The sequence below is a fragment of the Phyllostomus discolor genome, chromosome 7 (assembly GCF_004126475.2).
Source record: "Phyllostomus discolor isolate MPI-MPIP mPhyDis1 chromosome 7, mPhyDis1.pri.v3, whole genome shotgun sequence".
Taxonomy (NCBI): Eukaryota; Metazoa; Chordata; class Mammalia; order Chiroptera; family Phyllostomidae; genus Phyllostomus; species Phyllostomus discolor.
This window is the reverse complement of record NC_040909.2, coordinates 137,286,101-137,308,123: the sequence shown is the minus strand read 5'-3', so window position 1 is coordinate 137,308,123 and position 22,023 is coordinate 137,286,101. Positions and strand designations below refer to the sequence as shown.

The following is a 22,023-nucleotide window of genomic DNA, read 5'->3' as shown; positions in this document are numbered from 1 at the left end:
TTTCACCCGGGGCCGCAGCAGCCTCGAGGTTGCCTTCAGAGGGCCGAGTGCCATTTTAGGGCTGTGTAAACGTAACTGCTACTTAACAGTTACCTGAGAGCTCAGCGCTGCCACCGGGTAGAAACAAGGTGCCGGGCAGATGACACAGGTGGAGGGCTGGATTGAGCCTGCGGGCCTGTGTTTGCCACCTGTGCTGTAGGGACTCAGTTTCAGATGCTGTGGTTTTTACTTGGTTCCTTTTTAGAGTTTCTATTTTGCTGCTGATATTTTCTATCTTTTCATTAATTACAAATAATTTTTTTCTTTATGTTCTTAAATATAACAACTCTTTAAAATCCTTGCCTGCTGATGCCAACTTCTGAGTCACCTTTGGAGTCAGCCTCCTTTAGACTTTTTTCCCTCTTGAGAGTCGGTCCCATTGCTGTGCCTTTTTTTTTTTTTTTTTTTTTTTTTTTTATTGAGTAATTTTAAATTGTCCTGGACATTGTGAGCCTGGATTCAGTTATATTCCACTAAAGAGTGGTTGGCTGGCTGGGTGGCTGGCTGGTTGATATTAGCAGGTAGTTAGTTCACTTGGCTGGTCTCATTTGGAAGACTCTCTGTGTGGTGGGCAACGTCACGATTCAGATCAGCTCTGTTAGCCTGAGCTGGGCTTCTGGGAGCCTGCCTTCCATGTGCCTGCCTCTGGGCCAGCCGGTGATTTGGGCAGAATTTGTGCTTGGGTTGGAGGAGCCCGGCCCTCGGCTCTCTTGTTCCCGGGTGTCCCCCCTCACTTCCCACTACTTGTAGTGACTCAAACACAGGTGCTGGTTCTTCAGACCAGCGAGGCTGGGGCCTGGTGGCCGTCAGCATGTCCCCCCCACCCCATGCCATTGCCTTCGTGTAGTCTCGGCACCCCCAGACTCGGGCTGCTGTGGGTGGCTCTCCGGCCCTCACAGAGCCGTTTCGCAGGCCCACGTTGCTGCCTGCAGGAGGTGGTCACATTGGAGCTACTTGAAGTCCTCAGAAATACAAAGAGATCACCATCTGAAAGTGAGATTTTAATAGAAATCGCCTTGTGCATTATTTTCTGCAGTCTCAGACAAGTAGAAAGCAAAGGGGAAAGCGGTTTCAGCATGTCTGTGACACTAAGTGCTCAGCCCTCGGTGCCAGGTGGTCCCAGGAGGTGGCAGGGGTGCACCCTGTCACACGGCTGTGGCCCCGAGCACCAGGCAGCCAGTTCCAAACACCCCGTCCCCGCCTCGCTCAAGTCCCCCCCTTGTTCTCCACAGAGACCCAGGCTCTGCGCTGCGCTGCTGCCGAAAGGTCACTGGCATTCCTTTGTGGTGAGGCAGCGCGGGGCGGCTGGGAGAGATCGAGTTTCAAAACCGAGATTCCCAGGCACTGGCCAGAACAAGCCCTCCCCCTCCTGGCGTCTCTCCCCTCCAGTCCCTGCCGCCTTTCTCTGGGCATTTTCCAGGTGAGCCGAGTGGCTGCGGACCAGACCGAGTTTTAGGGCCAAAGCAAATGTGATGTCACCGTAAAATTATGGCGAAGGCATCAAAGTCCAATCTTTTCAAGAAACTTCTTCAAGCAAGTTACATTTAAAAGAAGTGTGTTTTAGTTCCAAAGAAAAGAGTAGTAGTGTAGTTACTCCCAGGAGAAGCACCGCAGAAATGAAGCAGGAGGAAACCTCGTTCTTTCTGGCGGTCTGAAAGGCAGTCGAGAGCACAGAACTCCCTCTCGTTTGCGTGGGTGTCCGTCCCCCACACGCGCTCTGTCCCTCCGTCCGAACCGGGGTCGGGCGGCGGCATCCTCGGTGACCAGTGGGGGCCCAAGGGGAGCCCGGCCGGACGCTGCGGCCACGCCCTCACCGAGCCCTGCCCCTGGGACCACGCCACCGCCGCCGCCTCAGCCTCCTGGCTCTTCTCCCCTCTGGCCTCCGCCTGTGCCGGAGGGTCGTGCTCCTGTCTGAGCTTGGTCTTGGGGACGAGGGGCCTGAGACCACTGTTCGCTCTCCATGAAGACCCCTCACCAGTGGGACTGCGCTGCGTTGCTCCAGGACGGAAAGGCAGCACGGCCGCCCGGGACCCGATCGCCAAGGCCGAGAGCCAGGCTCTCCCAGGGCTGCTGCACGCAGACCGAGAGAGGACGTCCGAGCGGCCTGAGTTGGGGCTCCGTGTGTCCTCGTACTCTGGGGTGACTTCCCGGGGGACCCCTCCTGTCGCAGCTGGGGAGGTTGGACGTAAAGCCAACAGCACATGCAGCACTCCCTTCTCGCCACGGTTCCCCTCCCGGGCAGGCCCCGCGCACCCGCGAGGACGTGGCTGCCATGTCCCGGTGTCTGCCAGCACGGACTCTCAGTGCGTGCCGTTCCCCCCGCCTGCGAGTCTGGGACTGGGAAACGCCGTCCCGGGAGGAGCGGGCGGGCTCCTTGCCAGGTCACACCAGGCAGCCCAGCGCTCTGAGCGGAAGGCACTGCTGCTAAAAATACCGTGGTTTGGGAAAATATGTTTAAATTTGACCCCCTTGACACTCTGCACATTCTAGTTTACTGCCCCGAGTTCTTCAGCAGCTGGAGAGAGAGCAGTTCAGAAATGTCTCCGTGTGCACCCTCACGCCATCGATGGAGTAGGCCTCCCGTGGCGAGGACAGACAGGCTCTGGGTCCGTTGTGTTCCCGGTCGCTCCAAGCAACGGAGTGTGGTTTCTTGGGAGCACCTCACCCTGTCACTTTTGGTGTGAGGATGGTGTGCTGAGATGGAAGGGGCTCGCTCCCTGGTCATCACTGCGTTCTTTGGGGTCACGACTGGCCTGTTCAGCAGAGGACACGTCGAGGTGACTGTTATGCAGATGCCACATGGCTGACGAGAACAGTGGGGCTGAGGGGGGGCCGAGGGTCCGTGCAGGTCGGGGTGGGCGAGGAGGGCCGCCGCGCAGGAGTGGACGGCAGTGCAGGACCGGGGCCCCGGGGAGAGCCTGGCAGCGGCCCGGCCCCTCACGTGCCCTCTGTGGAGGGTTTTGCGGGGCACGGTGACCTCGAGGCCAGGGTAGCCCCCTTCGCAGGACAACCCGGGAGCGCCCCATCGGCCCCAGGGGGCCTGTGCACAGAGGAGGCCCTGCCGCCCAAGAGCGTGCTGCATGGGGCTCGCCCACTGTTCGCAGGGGGACGAGAGGGCTTTTTCACTTGATTTTCCCCCCTTGATTTTTGTGGGCTTTTCAGTTGTTTTAAACGGCAGTGTTAGGGAATTCCGATTCCGGGCCCGTTACTTATTTGGGAGCCAGGTGTTGAGAGAGGGCCCCGGAAAGTCCTGACTGGGGCCGGCTCCTGCGGGAGGGGACAGGCCGGTTCTGGGGGCAGGGGACCTCCTTGCTGACGGTGGCGTGCTCCCCAGCTCGCCAACAGGAGTGTTGCGGACTCGGGGGGCGGGGGCTGTGCCATGCCGTCCCGCCTGTGAGGGTGGCTGCAAGTCGCTGCCTCAGCCTAGCCTAGCGTCCAGCCAGCAGGCGCTCCGAGGCACCCCACGACAGCCGCAGCTGGCCCCGCCCAGGGGCCCCCAGCGCTGGCAGCGCGTGCGCCTTGCCCTCGGGGGTGGGGGGCCCACCGCATTCTTGGATGTCCTTGAGAGTCCCGTGTGGCTTCTCACCATGCTTGCCTCGCTGGAGCAGCGGGAGAACTGGACCCTGCTCTGCGGAGGGGTGGAGTCTTTCACCGAGACCGGGAGCGTTCCCTTTCCTTTAGAAAAGAAAGAGGCCCGCGACTGCCAGTCAGGTTTGCGGCTCCAGGCGGCTGGGAAGTGAGTGCGCCGGTCCTCTCCCGGCCCGGCGGCTGCGGGCTGCAGGAGTTGGGCTGTGGGGGCGCTCGGCTCACGCTGGCCCCCGGTCAGGCAGGCACGTCTGCTGGAAACAGCCGAGCACATTCCCAGATTAGAGCGGGTGCGCTGCCGCTGACCTCACTCCCATGAGTAATTCTGGGTGGTTGTTCACTGCGTCCCGCCAGGAGGCTCGGCCCGGGGCGGGCTTCCTCCTCAGAGCTCAGACTGCAGGCGTGCGGGAAGGAGCCGGCCGCCCTCCCCAGTGGGACGCGTGTCCGGGCCCTGCCGCCGCTGAGCCTGGGGGTCCGAGGGCCGGGGGCAGTCAGCAGAGGCTGGCTGGGTGGCCTTCAGGGTAGTTTCTGGGTGGCCGACGGCCAGGCCCAGGACGCCGCCCAGCTGGCTCAGAGGAGTGTGGGGTGCAGCAGCAGCCCCCGAGTAGTTGACGGTGGTAAGTAGGGCGCTGCTGCCCACGAGCTGCTGCTGAAAGCAGCTGGGGGCTCCAGAAACAGAGCGGATACTGCCGCACATCTCCTTACGTCCTGAGCGGAGGGAGTGCCGGGGAGGGTGGAAGCAGGAAGACATGATTTAGGGAGGTGGTTAGCCAGAGGCTGGTGGCTGCCCCACACGGCTGCCAGGAGTCTGTCCTGGGAAGCGTCTGTGCTGGGCGGGGCGCCCCGGGGCGGCTCCGCTCCACGCGCGTGTGGGCGCACACCTGCCCGGGCACGCCTGGGATCTCCCAGGACTTCCGCTGGTCTTACAGCGGGCCTGTGACCTGCGGCTGAGCTGCAGCCACGCCTGCTGCCTGCACCCACTCCTCTCCTGTCCTGCTGTGAAGAGTCCCTCTGTCGCCCTCTGGGGTTGGGGGGTCCGGCGTGCGCCACTGCTCCCGCGGCGGCCCCTGAAACCATGTGTTGTCTCTCTAGCACGGTCCTGGAGGAGGAGAAGCTGCAGCACGAGGAGCGCCTGCGGATGGAGTCCAGACGGCAGGTCGCGGCGTCCTGGGACTCCGGCGGGTCTGACGAAGCGCCACCCAAGGTAGCAGAGGCCCCACCCCGGCCGGCCCCCCCACCCCCACCCCGGGTCTTCTGGTGCAGGCAGCTGCGGTCTGACGGGGTGGTTTGGGACGTGATCGGCTGACTCCAACCCTGGGTTCCTGTTTGCTCCCCTGCTGGGACGCTCTGTGTACCGTGTTTGTGATGTGCATTTCAGCAGCAGGCTGCTGCAAACCCAGAGTGAATGGTTCCTGTGATGTGATGGTGAAATGCCCTTCCCAGTCTCCTGTCTCCTCCCCTCCCCTCCCCCACAGCGACAGGCTGTGTCCGGGAGGCTGAGCCTCTGGCCTGCCCCAGGGGCAGCTTTTTCTCTGTTGGTTATCAGGGATGTCTCTAAGGCTAAGTCAAGGCTAAAGCACGGGAGGCACTGAAACTAGTCGTGAGTGCTTTCCATTTGGCTTTGTGTGAAAACGAGTCCATTCCACCTGACCCTGTTGTGGGTTTGCTTTGGTTTTGTTAGAGCCTCTTCCTTGCCTGCGGTTGCTGGCTGGGGTGTTGGTGTGGGACCTGGACAGCATCTCAGGCCTGGCCTGCCCGCTCCCTTCACACCTGCCACCATTCCCCTGCCCTCGCCCGCTGCCCACTGCCCGCCGCGCTGTGCCGGGGTTTGCACAGAGCTGGCCCCCGGCCCTCTCCCCACAAAGAACTCTGTATGCACCGTTCGCTTCTGACAGGCTGGTGTTTTCTGCCTGGGCTTAGTTGCCGCGAGTGATGCAGTTCAGATCGTTGTCTGGGGAATGAATAGACAGTAGGCTTTTTTGCAGTTAATCATTTCTTGCTATTTTTGATGTATGGTTGCCTAAAATACATTAAGACTGTTTGACAGTTCTTTATTTCCCTTTCCTTTTGAAAATGTTCCAAAATCTGTCAGTGTGAAGTGCCCTGTGGATGTTACACCCGGGTTTTCCTTTGTGGTGCCTGAGAGCTTCTCCTTTCTCGGTCAGTGTCCTAAACTGTGTGACAGTGAGATTGTCCCACTGGTGACGGGAGGACAGGGGGCTGGCACCGGTTTTCAGACTTTCAAGGGGGGGAGGGGTTCCATAGTCCAGCCTCCTCAGCAAAGGGGAGAAACCCAGGCCAGGAAAGGCCCCAGGCCGCGTCACCTGTTTGGTGGATGTCACTTGGAGTGATGGAGCCAGTGTCACAAAAAGCGCCTCTAACCACACGTGGGCCAGTTTCGGCAGCTGCCTGGGGGCGGGGCAGGGCCTCCCAGTTCCTCTCAGGCTCTGCCCGTCCCATGTGGCTCTCCTCCTCTGTGAAATGGGGTACCCCTGGCCCTTTGTTCAGTCACAGCAGGTGGGTGCCTCTTCCTGCAGACCCCCAAACTCACGGCACTGCGGACCGTTCCCACCTCCACGCTCCTTTATGTGTCAAGCTGTGGGGCTTTTGATGACTTCCGGCTAGCCGAATTCTGAAAGCTACAGCATTAGGGTCGTGGGGGCAGGTGGTTGGACTGTTCTTATTTCATTTCAGAGTGGGGAGAGGAGGTCTGCTTACGTTTGTAAATATCCCACTTTGTTTTGAGATGTTTCCAAAGCACGTGTTTTAGCTTCTTCTCTATAATCAGAGATTGTGCTGCCATTTAAATTGGTGTCAGCCAGCCGAGCCCCCTGCCCTTCCGGCCATTCAGGTTCAAAGGGAACGATGCCCCTTCGTTTGTGAGGGCCGTGGTGGGGTCGCCTGCGCAGACGGTTGAAAAGTCCAGCGACTGTGAGCCCCGAAGGAGGAGAATGTTCTTTGTCCCCTGACCCTTGGAGACAGAGCTCGGCAGAGCGGGACGGGGTTTAGCAGCTGGAGAGTCGTCCCCGCGGGGTCTGTGCGCAGACGCGGGGGATGACAGGCGGGCCTGCTTCCAGCTCCTCGCCCTGGGGCCCTCGCCCTGGGGCCCGGGCCTGTGGTCGCTGCTCCCGACTCTGGTCAGGCTCTGTCCGGCCTTCCCGGCCACGGCGCCAAGGCCGAGGCGGAAGTGCGCCTGTGCGGCGTCCCTCTGGCCAGCGTCTCCTCGGCGGCGGGGCGGGCCTTCTGGCCGGCCGCCTCTGCCGTCCAGGACCTCGCAGTCCCGCTGCGACGCCTCCAGTCCACGCAGGGTCTCCGCCTCGGGTGGTGTGCTTTGTGCACCAGGGAGGGCCAGTGTCTCTGGAGAGCGGGGCCGGCAGCTGTGCCGTGGCGGTTCCCAGCTGCCTCCTGGGCGGACGTTTTCTCGAACGAGAGAGAGGCAAGGAAGGCCGTCTCGTCAAGGAGAGAGGACAGTGGGTGGTGTTTGTTGCCAGTGACCAAACAGCATTTTCAACTAAAACCTTGAATTTTGAAAAGCTTGTTTCCATCACCGTGATAGTTTTCCGATGCTTGGACTTTTCTGTTGAGCTCAGGGCGATGGTCCCAAGTGTGGTTGTTTTTCACACCACACACTGAAATGTGTCGACACTGAAAGATCCATCATTTCCAAATGAAGAATGCAAGATGTCAGCCCGTCACACGGGGACGTGGGGGACAGGTCCGTTAACTGTCCAGGAGAGCGTGGGGTGTCGTCCATAGCACGGGTAACCGTGCGGCTTCTGAGTCCACGTGGTGAGTCACCTTCAGAAACCGCCACTTCTGAGCCTGGCTGTGTTGTCAGAAAAGCAGCGTCCACAGCTGTGCCCAGAGACCGTTCAAGTGCCCTCCCCTTTCCGCCGCGCAGCTGTGAGGGGCCGCGTCGGGGTGCCCCGCCGAGACAGCCCAGCTCCTCAGAGCGCGCGCCCGGGGGCAACGGCCGGCCCTCGCCAGCTTCTCTTCTCTTTTCTTTTTTTCTTGTCGAAAACAATAGTGTTTTTTAAAACAAGTGACTGGTTTGTCATTTTTCAGTGTCTGTTTTCGTTTCCGATGTGAGTGTTGGTAGATGTGCTCCAGATGAAAGCTCTTGGGATCCTCGGTGATGTCTGAGAGTGTCGCGCGATCCTGAGAATAAACACGTGAGGGTAGCTGCCTCGGGCCCAGCACTCCATTTATGTACAGAAAAGTGACAATGTCCATTTCCTGACCCGGGCTACAGAGGCGATTCGGCGACGCGGGGACTCCCCAGCGCGGCTCCGCCAGGGGCCTGCTGGCGCTCCAGCGAAGGTCACGGTTCCTGGAACAACGCCGCGCACACCTGCGTGACGTGCCCGGGTGCGGGCGTCCTGAGGGGCGTGCGCGCAGCCCCACAGCCACAACGGGCGTCGTCTCGTTGGTCTCGGCGGTGTGGTTTTCCAGAACGATGAAGAGCGTTGGTAAAGTTCCGGCAGAGCACCGTAGAGTCGTCCATCGTCTGCACAGTGGCGGCTGCGCTGGAACGCTCGGAGCTGCCACACTGTGGGACGTGCTGCTGTGTTCACACCTCGGACGGGGCGGGCCCTGGGTTCCGGCTCCAGGCCTTGGTGGCTCTGGTCCCCACGTGCGGCCTAGAGGCACGTGGCAGCGCCAGGTCCTATACTGTCCCTGCCCGCCCGCCACCCTGCGTGCTGCCTTCCTGGCTGGAAGCCCCCTCTCGGATGCCCACGGGCCCCCAGGAGCACCGCCATTCACAGAGGACCGCTGGCCTGGGATGCCCCCGTTTTCCCTCCCCCCTGCTCCGGCAGGAGGGCACCAGCAGGCCCCGTCCGCTGCCCGGTGTGCTGGGCATGCTCACGCCCGTCTCCGTCTGGGAGGGGAGGTGCAGTGGTCCTGCAACGGGACCACAGCCCTCGGGAGCAGGGGACGACGCTTCAGTGCCCCCGTGGACGCCGCCCTCAGGAAGCCTCGACCTGTGTTACCCCTTTCACACTCACAGCAGCCCTGTGCCCACTCTGCCCCTGAGAGTGTGGTGGCAGGGAGCCGTGGGCTGGCCTCTGCACCGCCTCGCCGAGCTCTTGCTTGCCGAGAGCAAAGCGGAACTGTTTTAGCAGCGCGTTTGTGCCCTCCACAGCCGCGACTTGTGTTTTGGAATGAACCGGCCCTCCTGTTAAGAATGGGCGTCCCCAGGGCGTTGTGTGCTGACCTGGCCGCTCTCTGGTCCGTTCTGTTGCGGGCTCCTCGCACGGGGAGCGTAGGGGAGCATCCCGGCCCACGGATTCTGGAGCCATTTCCGGCACGCAGACTTGGAACCCAACTCGAGCGACGCCCGGGCTCGTCCGGGACTGACGTGGTCACTGGGGCCTCAGTGCAGCTCCCGTCACTCCGGCTGCAGTTTGGAGAATCAAGGGTTTCCACTTTGTTCCGTCTCTCAGACGCAGGGCGCTTCGTGGGCTCGCCTGCCATTTCAGACCAAGTGTTCCTTTGCCGTGGGCTTCAGATTCAGGTGTCTCACGGACAGACGGTTCCGGTGATTTCCAGTTCCCGTAGCGCCACTCCCGTGTTGCAGATGAGGCAGCGGAGGCCAGTCGGGGCGCACGCTTGTCCTCGCTCACCCAGCCTGGGTGTGGCTGCTCGAGCGTCCAGGTTTGAGCCCCTCGACACTGAGTGGTGTGGAGTGTCTCTTCGTGTCTGAGCTCCCTGGCCAGTGGCATAGCTTCTTTGGGGCTGCTCAAGGCCTTTGCCCACTGTTGCTTGAGAATAGTTATTGTATTCTTGAGTTTAAAAAGTTCTTAAATATCCTGTTAGAAATGATTTGCAAATATTTTCTCCTATTCCATGGGTTGTCTTTTCATTTGCCTGGTGGTGTCATTTGCAACACTAAAGCTTTTAATTTTGATCAAGTGCAGTTTATCTTTTTTTTTTTAAGATTTTATTTATTTTTAGAGCTAGGGGGAGGAAAGGACAAAAAGAAGGAGAGAACCATGAGTGTGTGGTTGCCTCTTGTGCGCTCTCCACTGGGGCCCTGGCCCGCAGCGCAGGCGTGTGCCCTGACTGGGAGTGGAACCGGCACCCAGTGCGCTGAGCCACGCCAGCCAGAGCAGAGTGCAGTTCATCTTCCTCTTTTCCCTTCTGTTGCCTGAGCTCTTGGTGTTGTAGTGGAAAACCCACTGCCTAACCCAAAGGTCTGCCCTCTGACCTTCTCTAAGAGCTCTACAGCTCCAGCTCTCAGCTTAGCTCTGTGGTGCGCTCCGGGCTGACTCCTGTGTGTGCTGGGAGGAAGGCGTCCAACTGACCTTCTCTAAGAGCTCTACAGCTCCAGCTCTCAGCTTAGCTCTGTGGTGCGCTCCGGGCTGACTCCTGTGTGTGCTGGGAGGAAGGCGTCCAACTTCATTTTTCCACCTGTGGGTATTTGATCGTCCCAGCATCCCTGGCTGAAAAGATGATTTCTAACCCCACTGAAATGTCTTGGTGCCCTTCAGCATCCTTTCCAGCTAAGCTCTTTTAGAGAGAGAGCTTTTCCTGTTACTTTCCATAAGGCATAGATTGACCACGGTAATCAGAATGCTCCTGCAGGTGACACCCTGTCCATCTGTCCGCAGCCCAGCAGGCCTGGCTACCCGAGCCCAAGGTCCAGTGAAGGCTTCTACCCGAGCCCGCAGCACGCGGTGCAGACCAACCATTACCAGGTACGCCGGTCCTTCTGCACGGCTGGGGGTGGCGGGGCACGTTGTGTGTGTGCCGGCGTGCTTGTGAGCAGGGCTGGGCAAGCTGGGGGGTAGCCGGCCTCGTCAGGTCCAGGGGAGCACATGGAGGGAAGCAGCCGGGAGAGTGGCCCTCGGCCCCCGGCGCTCAGGCCTGCCCTCGTCCTCCTGCTCTGGTCCGGTGCAGGACCCGGTGGGCACCTGCGGGGCAGCGGGGACGCGCAGCTGGGCAGCGCTCCTGGAAGTCGCGGAGAAGGTGCAGAAGTGCCGCGGAGCCAGACGAGCGGCTGCAGGGACAGGCGCAGGTGCCAGCCTGACCGGCGGCCCTGCAGCGTGGAAACGACAGTCCCTGAGAGGGCAGGGCCGGAGCCCGGCCAGTGACTGCCCGCCCTTGTTCCTGAGGGCGGGCGTCGGAGCCCAGCGGGTGCTGAGCAGGAGCCGTGCGCCAGCCTCGCTGAGAGCGAGCATGGCAGCACAGAAAGCCCCGGGCCTCCGGGGCTGGTTGCTCCGTGGTGTCTGCAGGGCCTAGAACCGGGAGGAGGCTGGAGCTCAGTGAGTGGACACCGCGCTCCCTCCGACGGTCCTGGGACCGGGCCAGCTGCAGGACGCTCCCGGGGGGACGCCATGTTCCTTCTCAGCCCGAGCTGCACTTGGGGCCCTGCCCTGGGCTGGGGCTCAGCAGGAAGCTGCCTTAGGTCACTCAAAATCTCTTTGTGGTGGAAATTCCTGAAAGTTCCTTGGCAGTAATATGTCTTTTCTGACCAAATATAGTAGTGGTGTAGTATTTTGTGATTAGCAGAATCCTTTGTCATTAAACATTTCCGTCCCAGTCAACTGTGAGAACTCCCGCATATCTCCCTTGGCAGTGCGCTGGTTCCGTGTGGTCAGGGCAGCGCACTGGCACAGTCCGTGCCCGGCGACCTCGCAGCCACACGGCCTCTGCTGAAGGGCTTGCGGCTGCCCGGCTGCTCTGCGTCTCGTTAGAGGCGGGCAGCCAGCTGGGCCCTCCCTGTCCGCCCAGTGGGTCCTGGGGACGGGCGCCTCAGGGGTCTGGCTCTGTCTTCCCCTCCCCGGGGGAGGGGCCTCAGGGAAAAAGGCCTCTCGGGCGCCTGTGCCTGGCGCTTCCCTCCACTCCAGCCGCCTGGCTCCTGTCGGCTTTGCTGTCACTGTCAGCACTTGGGATAGACCCCCCCCCCCCCAGCCCTCGCTCCTTGGGGGACAGACGTTTGGGGGCTGTCTGGTGGGCTGCACAGGACGGGGTTCCAGAGCAGCTCAGGGTGCCGCCGTGTGTGTGGCCTTCTGCTGCTTTCACCCCCGGCGTGAGATGCGTGTGAGGTTCCGAAGTGGGTGACCTCTCTCCAGGGCATGTTACGTGTTCGCTGTCTAACGCAGCTCCCTCAGAGAGGGCCCCTCTCTGCAGGGTCCCCCAGGGCCACCCGCATGTCTAGGCTCGTGACCGGCCTCCTCTGTCTTCACGCCGACGCTCAGGGCGGGGCCTCCCTGCTGGGCCTGCAGTGGTCAGGTCTGCCCCTCGCCCCTCACTCCCCTCTTGCACTTCACGAGCGACCTTGTGACCACGCCAGGGGCACTCAGGCCGTCTGGGGTCGTCTCCCGTCTCAGGGTCCCTCATCTAGGCTCTGTCTGCGAGGTCCCTTTGCCGTGTCAGGTGCGGTCATCACAGGTGCTGGGGCATGTGACCCTCATTGGGGCCTCCACGGGAAAGCAGGGCCGTGCAGAGCCCGTCACGGCAGATCGTGACCCAGTGCTCACCCGTCCACAGGTCTCCGGCTACCCTGGCTCGCACGGCGTCCCACCCATGGCTGGTGGCATGTACCCGGGGCAGGCGCCTCTGCTGGACCAGACAGACTCGTGGAACCACAGGCCGCCGGAGATGCCGGTGTGGCAGCCAGGCGTGGAGGTGAGCTGGGCGCCCCTGGGCTCCGGTGTGCTGGCCGACGGGGCGTTGCCCAAGGTGCCGGTCGTTCTGGTCTCACATCAGGGCACTCCGCTCTTTCGGACGCTTCCTGGTGCGGGGGAGCTCTTTTGCTGAGTTGGTCAAAAAGTTTGCTTGTTTTCTTTTTTGTTTTTTTTTTTGTTTTTTTTTTGTAAGATGGCTCTAGTAGCAGTTACAGCATCTTTAACTGTATCTGAAACAATCTTATTAGATTGTATTGTGACAGCCGTCATCTCAGAGAGCACTTAAAAAACGTAAAGATGAGTGAATTTCTTGTGTAGCCATTTTAATATTGAAGATGGAAGGGAATACACAACATTTTTAGCTCATCATGCTTTATTACTTCAAGGAAGGTAAAAACGCAAGTGAAACGCAAAAGAGGTGTGTGCAGCGTAGGGAGAAGGCGCTGTGACTGACCGCACGTGTCAGAAGTGGCTGCGCAGTCTCGTGCTGGAGATTTCTCGCTGGACGGTGCCCCACTGGCGGGTGGTCCAGTTGACGTTGACAGGGACCGAATCGAGACAGTAACTGAGAACGATCCACGTTAAACCACGTGGGAGGCAGCCAACATACTCACAGTATCATTCTTGGTGAAAAGGAAAAAGGTGTCTTATTTTTACGGAAAAAACCATGGAGACTTTTTGGCCAACGCAGCCCTGAAGGAAGCGGAGACGCGGCCATCGCCGGCCCCTCCACTGGGAATGGGCCCTGGCCTCACGGGAACTGGGGGACCCCCGAGGTGGCGACAGAGACAGGATGTGGAGCCTCCTGTCAGCACCACCGCGTCCCTCTCTCTCGGGGGTCCCCCTGTGATCTCTGTCACCCCCGCCTTGTGCCCACTGTCCACTAGGACCAGCGACCCCTGTGCACGTGGGCCAGGTCTGCCCGTGGGGCAAGCGGAGGGACCGCACGCTCTCTAAAGGTGCCTGGCGCGTGCTGCCTCGCAGCCTCCAGCGGAGGTGCTCCCAGGGGCAGTAGGGTGGCCCCGTCTCTGTGCCCGACAGCTCCGTCTCTGGCGGAGGCAGAGGAGAGGGAGAGCACTGCAGCAGGCCCGAGAGCAGCCGTGCCGTTTCTCCCGCAGGAGTCGGCCGCGCGGGAGCTGCGTGGGATTGGGCAGGCGTTGCCGGCACACCTGATGGAGGAGCGGCTGATCCGGCAGCAGCAGGAGATGGAGGAGGACCAGCGCTGGCTGGAGAAGGAGGAGAGGTTCCTGGTAATGGCGCTGGGACATGTGCTTCCACCCTCGGGCCCTGCTGCATGCAGTCTGTCGCCAGGGTCGCCCCTTCCGAAGCAGCGGAGCCAGTCACGCGTCTGGTTCTGACACCGCACACTTGTGGGGCGTGTGCTGCTCTTGAACTCCCTTTTCAGGATGCGTCTGACCTGTCACTGGTGGCTCTGGGCTCAGAGGTGTGAGCGTTTCTGTGGTTTCCATGTCACCACTGTTGCCCCCATGTCAGGGCGTAGCCCATGGCCGCGTCCCAGGGCTGGCCTTCCGGTGGGCCTCTCGCCCTGCACTGAGGGGCAAGCCCTGCCTGCGTGTGTGTGGGGGGGGGGCTGGGATGTGTCTTTCTCGGCAGCTTGTGCTGGCGCCCCTCAGAAGTCCTCTGGGGACAGAGAGGAAGTGGTGAGACAGAGCAGTCTTTGTTGTCCCTTGACCCAAGCCCTTTGGAGTCGTGGCTCCACTGCCACGCGCTTCCACGCCCTGTGTCTGGTTCTGCTTCCGGGCCGGGCCGTGCCGCCTGCGTTTCTCCTTGCGCAGCGTGAGAGGAGAGGCCGGGGTGCACCTGCAGGTCGCTGTGTCCCAGCACATCAAACAGCGCCATGCGCAGAGCAGGCAGAGCGGCGTGGTCGCGCCCACTCGTGGGAGCTTGTCCACAGCAGCTTCTTTGTGGCCCCAGGGGCTGGACACAGCCCCCTTGCCCCTGGCAGCAGAGTGACACCGTTCCTACAGCGGGCGCTGCCCAGCCCCCACGTGAGCAGAGGGTGATGACCCAGCACAGGGACAAAGGCCACACTCGAGGACGCCTGTCATAGTCCATTTACATGGACTTCACACGGTCGTCACAGGGCCCGGGCTCAGGGCAGCGGCCCCGTGGGCACGGTGTTTTGATCTGGGTCGTGTGCTACGCGGGCTCACACGTGTCTGAAAACAGGTTGAGCTTCCCACTGGCCTGCGCACACTCTGCTGTGCACGTCACACCTAAATAAAAAAGAGTAGAGGCGGCGGGGGAGCGGCAGAGAGCCCCGGGTACGCCCGTGACGCGCCCGTGGGAGTCTGCGGCTCCAGACGGCCGTGCTCCGGTGCGGCTGCCCTGTGTCCACGGCCAGAGCACCCTGCACGGGCGGTCAGGGCCGTGGAACCTCTCCCGGCGGCGCCGCCTCTTTCCGATGGGCTGTCTGACTCTCGTCCCCCCTTCAGGCAGCTGTCACACTGGAGGGCAGGGCTCAGACACTCCCACCCCGGGACGGGGGACATCCTGTGACAGGCCTTTCTCAGTTACCCCCCCTTCGGGGGTTAGGGTCGCCGTGCTGGGGAAATGAAAGTAAATCGCTCCATGTGGTGGGGGGGAGGGGGGGCAGGCGGGGGCGGGAGAGGTAGTTCCCTGGAGTCATTCCGAAGCTAGCAGTGAGCCTGAGCTGCTTTCACTGGAGTAGAAGGTAAACGAGACGCCCCCGCCAGGGAGCGGTGCTCGCCCAGTGTCGGAGAGCTGGGCGCGAGCACCATGCTGCCTCAGGTGGCCGGTTCTGCCTTTCCGCGTGCAGGGGCCCTGCTGGCAGGCCCAGGCTGCCCGCACTTGGACGGACATGCTCCTTCCTGGCTGCGCTGTGCCGGCCCCGGGGAGGCCCTGTCCCAGGCACGGAGGTGGGTGTGGGGCGAGGACAGTCAGTGCTCAGGAAGTCCTTAGGCTGTTTTTCCCCACCTGTCTGTCTGCCCCTGCTGCTGCAGTCACGGACATCCAGTGGGAAGCAGGCCGCCTTGGCCTCTGTCCTCAGGGGCTGAGCGCCCCATGAGAAGCAGCAGAAGTATTCTGCGTGGGGCGGTGGCAAGGGTGGGGGGCACTCAGCACAGCCTGCGGCGGTCTGGGCACTGAACTGGCTGGGCCCCCACGAGAGCCCGGGGGGCTGGGAGAGGAGATACGTGCCCTCCTGACCGGTCCTGGTGTGGTCTTGGGCCCTGGGGGCTTTTCCCCAGAGCTTCCCAGACGTTGGAGCCTCTGGGTTGGTCCGGCACCCTGGACACCCGTCCTGGGGAGCTGGCCGGGGGCGTAGTGAGATGGGCACACAGAGGCGCCACCCACGGCCCAGACGCTCGACAGTGGACGTGTTTACCTTCTGTGACCCTGAACGTGGCAGTGACTTAGCAACGCTTGCTCACTCACTCACTCTGCGCGAGCTAGCTGGGGCAGCGGGCCCTGTCCCTGCTCTGCTCAGAGCCGGCGAGGCCGGGGCCCAGCTCCGGTCAGGACACCCTCGTGCCGCGGCCAGCTGAGCGGCCTCTTGGCTCTGTGCCCCCCAGCTCTACTGCGTGACGTCCCAGGGAGGCTGGACGCTCCGCGATGCAGTTTCCCTCCTGCGCACTCGCGTGTCCAAGGAGGAGCGAGGCGTGGCTCAGAGGCTCGTTCTCCGTCCCCCGACCAGTGTGTGGCCGTGGCTGGGACCAGGGCCGGGGCGCCCGCCTGCCCCGGGGGGTGCGCAGACGCATCAGGCGGCAGGATGCTCCTGCCCAGGCGGGGAGCTGTCAGGGAGTGATCTTAGGGCTTCTGGGGGCCGGGGGCCCTGAGGAGGGGTGGCCACTGTGCGTGGGCAGTGTGGTCCCCCAGCGGCAGCCCGGGGGCCCCAGACGGCACGGACCTGCCTTCTTTGTTCCGGAACTAGTGGAATTCACCCACCCTCACCTCTGTTCCATCCAGACTTCTCTGTCAGGCTTTTGTGTTCTGGATGCTTGGTGGGGGGGTCTGGTGACTGGACTGTGGCTGCTTTGGACGGGGGGCCGGGCACGGGCAGCCTTCCGCTGTGGGGGGGCAGGGGTGCGGCTGCCCTGTTCCATCCCGCGTGGAGGTTCCCTCCGTGAGGAGGAGCCTCGCCAGCGGACGCCCGGAGAGGTGAGGTGGGGGCCCCCGATTCTGCCCACTGAGCGCGTGGGCGTTGCTGTGGTTGTCCCCTCTGGGCTCTGAGAGTTTTTCTGAAACTGGGACCTTTCGGCTGTGCTCAGTCGGAGGGCAGCTGTGCCACCAGGTGCGGAGGGGAGGGGCTTCGGAGCCGAGACTGACACCGTCTGGTCCTGTCGCCCCTCCAGAAACCCGACGTGCGGCTCTCCCGAGGCAGCGTGGACCGGGAGGACGGCGGTCTCCAGGGCCCGGTGAGCAGCAGCGCCGCACTCTCGTTCTCGCTGGGCGGGGCTGTGGTGTTTCCTGTGCGCGGCGCTGGCGGGCACGCCCTCCCCCAGGGGACAGTGCCGTTTCAGCCCCCCGCCGAGCTCTGGCCGGACACACAGGGCTCCCCGCCCTGGAGGAGTGTGCACACAGACCGAGCCTCCGTGCACTTGAGTGAATGTGCGCGTCCCCGTACTTACGGTGTGAATAAGTGTGCACCTTCCTTACTCGTCAAGGTCTCCCGCGGGGGTTCTGTCGCCTGCTCGCTGCACGGTCATACACGTTTCCTCGGGGGACTTGCTTCTTTCCGCGTGTCGTCAGGGGAAATGCCTGGCATCCTCTTTAAAGAGCCGGTTCGGGTTGATCCCAACACTCGTAAAACCCGTGAGAACCCCAGCACTGCAGAGCCCCGGGGAGAAGGGCCCCCTCCTGCCGGGGCGCAGGCCGCTGGCTTACGTGCAGACGCACAGGCATGCGTACGTGAGCCTGCTGTCACTCAGCCCCTCGAGGCGTGGGAGAGGGGCGCCAGCAGCTCTTCCTGTCCGAGTGGGGACGCATGGGGCCCCTGTGGTCCCTGGGACACGTGCTCAGGGCCGGCGTGCCAGTGCGCATGCAGGCGGCAGCACCAGGCTTCCGCCATCAGCACCACCACACACACCTCCCTCCTCCTGTGTGAGGAGCAGGCTGCCCCAGATGGTGGGTTTTGGGGGGGTGAGCCTCAGCCTTCCCAGCGGGAAGCCCTCGTCCCGGGACCGCTGCTGAGAGCGAGGCCGACAGGGGTGTGTGCTAGAAAAGGAGCACACTTGTGTTCAGGGGCCCGGGGGGCACCTGGCAGCGTGTGGAAGGGGTGAGTAACCGAGAGGATCGCACCAGCCGAAAGGGTGACTCAGAGCCACTGGGTGAAACTGAAACTGACGACACAGGAAGGGTCCGCTCTGTGACCTCTGGCATCTGCTGTGCGCCAGGCCCGGGGGGCAGTAAGGTGCTCGGTGCTCCTGGAGGAGGGGCCCCACTGCAGGGCGTGGTGCCGAGGGCGCCCCCTGCAGGCACCCCCTGAGCCCTGCGGGGCTGTCAGCAGCTGGGTCGAGGCAGCTCTGTGGCTGCCCACGCCCACAAGTGAGTCACCTGAGGCCCCAGCCTGCGCACCTGGAGCGCTGGCCTGCCTCGGTGCCTGGTGCCGGGCTGCATCTTCCTCCCTTGAGACGTGCGGGTTAGGTGGTGGTGGCTCCTTGCCAGGGGCGGAGCCACGCCCTGTGTCTGGTGTTTTCTCTTCTGACCTTTGCCCAAGATAGATAGCTCCCTGGTCCCGCCCGTTTCTGGAGCTCTCTGATGTCCTGCTTTTGAAAGTGAAAATGCGCCTCGGTTTCTGGTCTGAGCTGGTTAAGGGGCACCGACACCTGACTGGTGGATGCCAGCCCCAGCCGTCTGCACAGAGTGGGAACTATTCAGGTTTTCAGGGTGACGCACAGGCTGACAGCACGTTTACGCCGTCACCGCCACCACCTGGTGTTAATTAGGTGGGTGCCGTCAGCCTCAGTCTGCACACGGGGAAGCCGAAGCCCAGGCAGCCGGGCCCCGCACAGACACTGGGGAGTGATCCGGGGCGCTCCGGCCGTGGAGCCTTCTTGTGGCCCGAGCTGTCGGCCAGCCCGCCCGCCTGCGTGCTCCCAGCCGTGGGGCTCGTGCACTGCAGCGCCTGGCAGTCGGCTCGGCACAGCCACGTCCGCTGCCGCGGTCCGGGCCGGGCTCCCCGCCGACCCGCCCCCACTCCCTGCCCTGTGGCCCGGGGTTCGCCACCCTCGGTGTGGCCCTCCCGGGCCTTCTCTCCCAGGTCCCTTTTCAGCTGCCTCCCCTCGGGCCTGCTCAGAGGTCACCTTGCCGAAAGGCCTGACCTTTGTACTTGAAACTGCACTTTCGGGTCGCCCCCTCCGTCTTCACTGGGCGCAGCCTGCTCACAGCCACGCGACGCACCGTTGTTCCCTGCTCGCGGCGCCCCTCTGTTGCCGTGTGCCAGCGGCGCGGGCCCACTGTGTGCCGGGGCAGGGCCGGGACTAGTGACGGGGCTGGGGGCCACAGGCGAGCTGAGTGCTGCGCCCCGCACACCTGCCTGCGTGGGGGGCTCCGCGCCTCTGAGGTCAGGGGTGCCGACTGGCGGTGGCGGCCACGCCGGGCGGGGACAGTTTGAGCTGTGGGCCACCCTGAAGAAAGGGCCTTGAGAATGGGCGTTTCCTTGAAATATGTGTGTGCACATGTACACGTAAACCAGCTTAGTATTTAAAAATGAGAAAGAAAGTCTCCTTTTTCTCCAAGTGGAATGAGCTCCAAATACACCTGTCACCGAACTGGTCCAGGGAAGGGTGTGCACGTGTGATCGCGGGCAGCAGGCCTGTGCTGGTCCAGCCTGGGTGGACCCGGGTGGACGGTGCAGGCTACCGTCCGCTTCTCGGACGTGCACAGGGTGGGAGGGGGGCAGGCGGGGCCCTGCGGGCAAGCCGGGTGCTGACTGAGCTTCTGTTCCGCAGGCTGGAAACCAGCACATCTATCAGCCTGTGGGAAAACCAGGTAAACAAAGACAGAAACTGCATCAAGAAGTTTGTGTCACTTGGAGGGAGCAGGTTTTATTTTACTTTTCAAAGATTGTATTTACTTATTTTTAGAGAGGAAGGGAGGGAGAAAGAGGGAGAGAGAGAAACATCCACGTGTGGTTGCCTCTCAAGTGCTCCCTCCTGGCAACCTGGCCTGCAGGCACATGCCCTGACTGGGACTCAAACTGGTGACCCTTTGGTTGGCAGGCCGGTGCTCAATCCACTGAGCCACACTGGCCAGGGCAGGAGCAGGTTTTAAATGTGTAAGTTTCCTAGCTTTGGAGCACCACCTGGGTTTTTAACACGGCTCCTCCACAAGCCCAGCAAGCGCGGTGTTTCCCGAGTCCAGCTGCTGCCGTGGAGGCCGGCAGGCGGGCTCGCTGTGCAAGACACTGGGGGCCTCGGCAGTGGCTGCCCTCCCCGCCACGAGCGGCTGCTGGGCTGGCGGGGCCTGCGCTTGTGTTTGTGGGGGTGGGTTGGCTCACTTGCTCTGTGGGAAGGTGCGTCACTTAATGAGACTCGTTCCCTTTTCCAGATCCTGCAGCTCCTCCAAAAAAGCCACCGCGCCCCGGAGCCCCCGGCCACCTGGGCAGCCTCGCCAGCCTCAGCAGCCCCGGGGACAGCTACAACGAGGGCGTCAAGGTGGGCCGGGGGCCTGTCCGAGATGCACGGGTGGGGCTGCGGGCGGGGCCCCAGGGACATGGCTGTGGGCTGCAGGCCTTGCTCGGCCTGGCTCCCCACCCCCCGAGAGCTGGGGGCAAACTTTCCCGAAGTCTTTCCCGTTTGCCCCCACGTGACGGATTCTCGGGCAGCTCCTCACGGCCTAGGTGTGTGGTCACCTTACCAGGCAGAACACTCCTCTGGAGTGAGGTGCTGGGCGGCTGCTGACTGCGGGAGGTGACAAGGCAGGACGCTGGGGAAGTGGGGCCTTCTGCAGGCTCGGCCCCCGGTCTGTCGGGGTGGCCGTGGGGAAACTTCCCTCGCTCTCCACGCAGGGCCTCCACGCAGGGCCGGCACTGCTGCCTCGAAAGCAGCCTGCTGCGCAGCGCCCCCTGCAGACAGACGAGGGCCGTGAGGCGTGGCTGCAGAAGGCCGGGGGGCTTATCTGGGCTCCGAGCCCCTGCTTGCCGCCTGGGGTCCTGGCCCTCAGTCTCCGGGAGCCCCCCCAGAGTGCTGGGCTCGCCAGGACGTGGAGAGGGAGCCGGCGGCGCCTGTTCGAAGGCCAAGGGCTCCATGTCCACTCCGCCGCTCGGGCCGATGCGAGCTTCGCGCCCCGTCACCTCTGAGGCTGGGGCGGGCTGTCGGCTCGGTGGCAGCGTTTTTCTCAGCGGCCGGCCCCTGAGCTCGTCTGACGCCCGCCGTGTCCTCACAGACTCGGGCTCCCCGGGGGCCCGCACTGGGCTCCCAGCCCTCCCTCGAACTCATGGTGCTGGCGGCATCGCTCTTTCCCCCACTTGTCCCACGAGGTGGCCGGGTTTGCAGAGGTTGAAGGGCATGTCCACGGTCCTGCCTGCCGGGAGCTGTGGCCCTGCGGAATGTGCGCGCATGGGCCCAGGTCCCTCCCCCGCTCACGGGGTACCAGCAGGCCCCCTGCCATCCCAGGAGGGACACTGCCGAGGAGAGAAAACGCCATCTCTCTGGCCGAAGTGTGGCCGCCCCCCAGCCCGGGCTGCCACCCCAGGGCCCTGCGGGCCCCATGCCAGGTGGTCTCAGGGGGAGCTACGCAGGACACGGCCCTCCCTGATGGGGGTTCTTGACATAAAGGAAGCAGGGCGGAGTCAGGTTGGAGGTCTCCTGCAGCTCCGTGAGCCTCGGGAGCACACTTCCAGAACGGCTCGCACTGCAGTGGGAAGCCAAGGTCAGGAGTAGGTCCGATACCAGCCTAGAGCTGTGGCCAGGGCTCACGCTCCCAGGGGGACTGGTGGGGGTACACGGGACGGCAAGGCCCCTGAGCACAGGGCGTGGAGCAGTAGGTGTCTCCGTTCCTCACCCATCTGTCTGGTTCGGATCGGCCTAGAAGACCCCTGCCCCATCCCCTGGGTGTGAAGGAACCCGTCCAGATAGCCTTTGGCCAGAAAGCAGCCTCACTTTCTCCTTGGTGACTTTCCACCCTGGCTGCAAGTCGTCTGAGGCTGGGAGTGCTGCCCATCTCACCAGGCAGGACTGGCTGCATCTCTGTGGGCTTGTCCTCTGTGCCGGCGGGGTCTCCACGGGGTCAAGAAATAGGTAGATCCCAGAAAACAGGAAGTGGACCACGGACGTCTGTCCAAACCACATCTTGCACGGGGAGTGTCCCTGCAGAGAGGCCCTGGCGGCCCCATGCCCGTGCCGGGGCAGGAGGGGCCGAGGGGAGGGGCAGGAGCACAGCTGCGGGAGCGCTGCCCACGCCCCACGGGGTCTGGAGCCACGGGGCTGCTTCTGTGGGAGCCCCCACACAGCCGCACACGGCGTGTCCCGCCCACCCGGGCCCTCGGTGCCGACGGCACAGCCCCGAGTGCGCCTCCCGGCCTCGCGTCCCTGCACCCCTGCACAGTGCAGGGTGGGGTGGGCCGCAGCCTCGGGGGTCCTGCTGACCCCACCCCCGAGTGCTCCTGCTCTCAGACGGTTCTAAGGACAGGGCGGGACACCCGTCTCCTCCAGTTCCCCCTCCTTTTACGCCCCAGTGCACGGTCTTGCTTCAGCTGTCGAGGAAAAAGCAGTAAATCTAACTCGTAAGTTTAAAGTGAAGGAACTGAACCTAAAGAATTGCTTCTGAAGAAGAGCTTCTGTTCCTG

General features: G+C 62.8%; 1 protein-coding gene across 9 annotated transcripts in view; it reads left to right on the top strand.

Annotated features, from left to right (window-relative positions):
* The window catches only part of PTK2 (protein tyrosine kinase 2), a 130,253-nt gene that overhangs the window by 104,560 nt on the left and 3,670 nt on the right, over positions 1 to 22,023 (top strand). For all 9 annotated transcript variants that reach the window (XM_036031459.1, XM_028533637.2, XM_036031452.1 and 6 more), the window contains 7 exons: positions 4,717 to 4,828; positions 10,236 to 10,322; positions 12,118 to 12,255; positions 13,373 to 13,504; positions 16,589 to 16,651; positions 19,187 to 19,226; positions 19,785 to 19,891. In XM_036031459.1, coding sequence (XP_035887352.1) covers positions 4,717 to 4,828; positions 10,236 to 10,322; positions 12,118 to 12,255; positions 13,373 to 13,504; positions 16,589 to 16,651; positions 19,187 to 19,226; positions 19,785 to 19,891 — 679 coding nt within the window. The remainder of the gene's footprint in view (positions 1 to 4,716; positions 4,829 to 10,235; positions 10,323 to 12,117; positions 12,256 to 13,372; positions 13,505 to 16,588; positions 16,652 to 19,186; positions 19,227 to 19,784; positions 19,892 to 22,023) is intronic.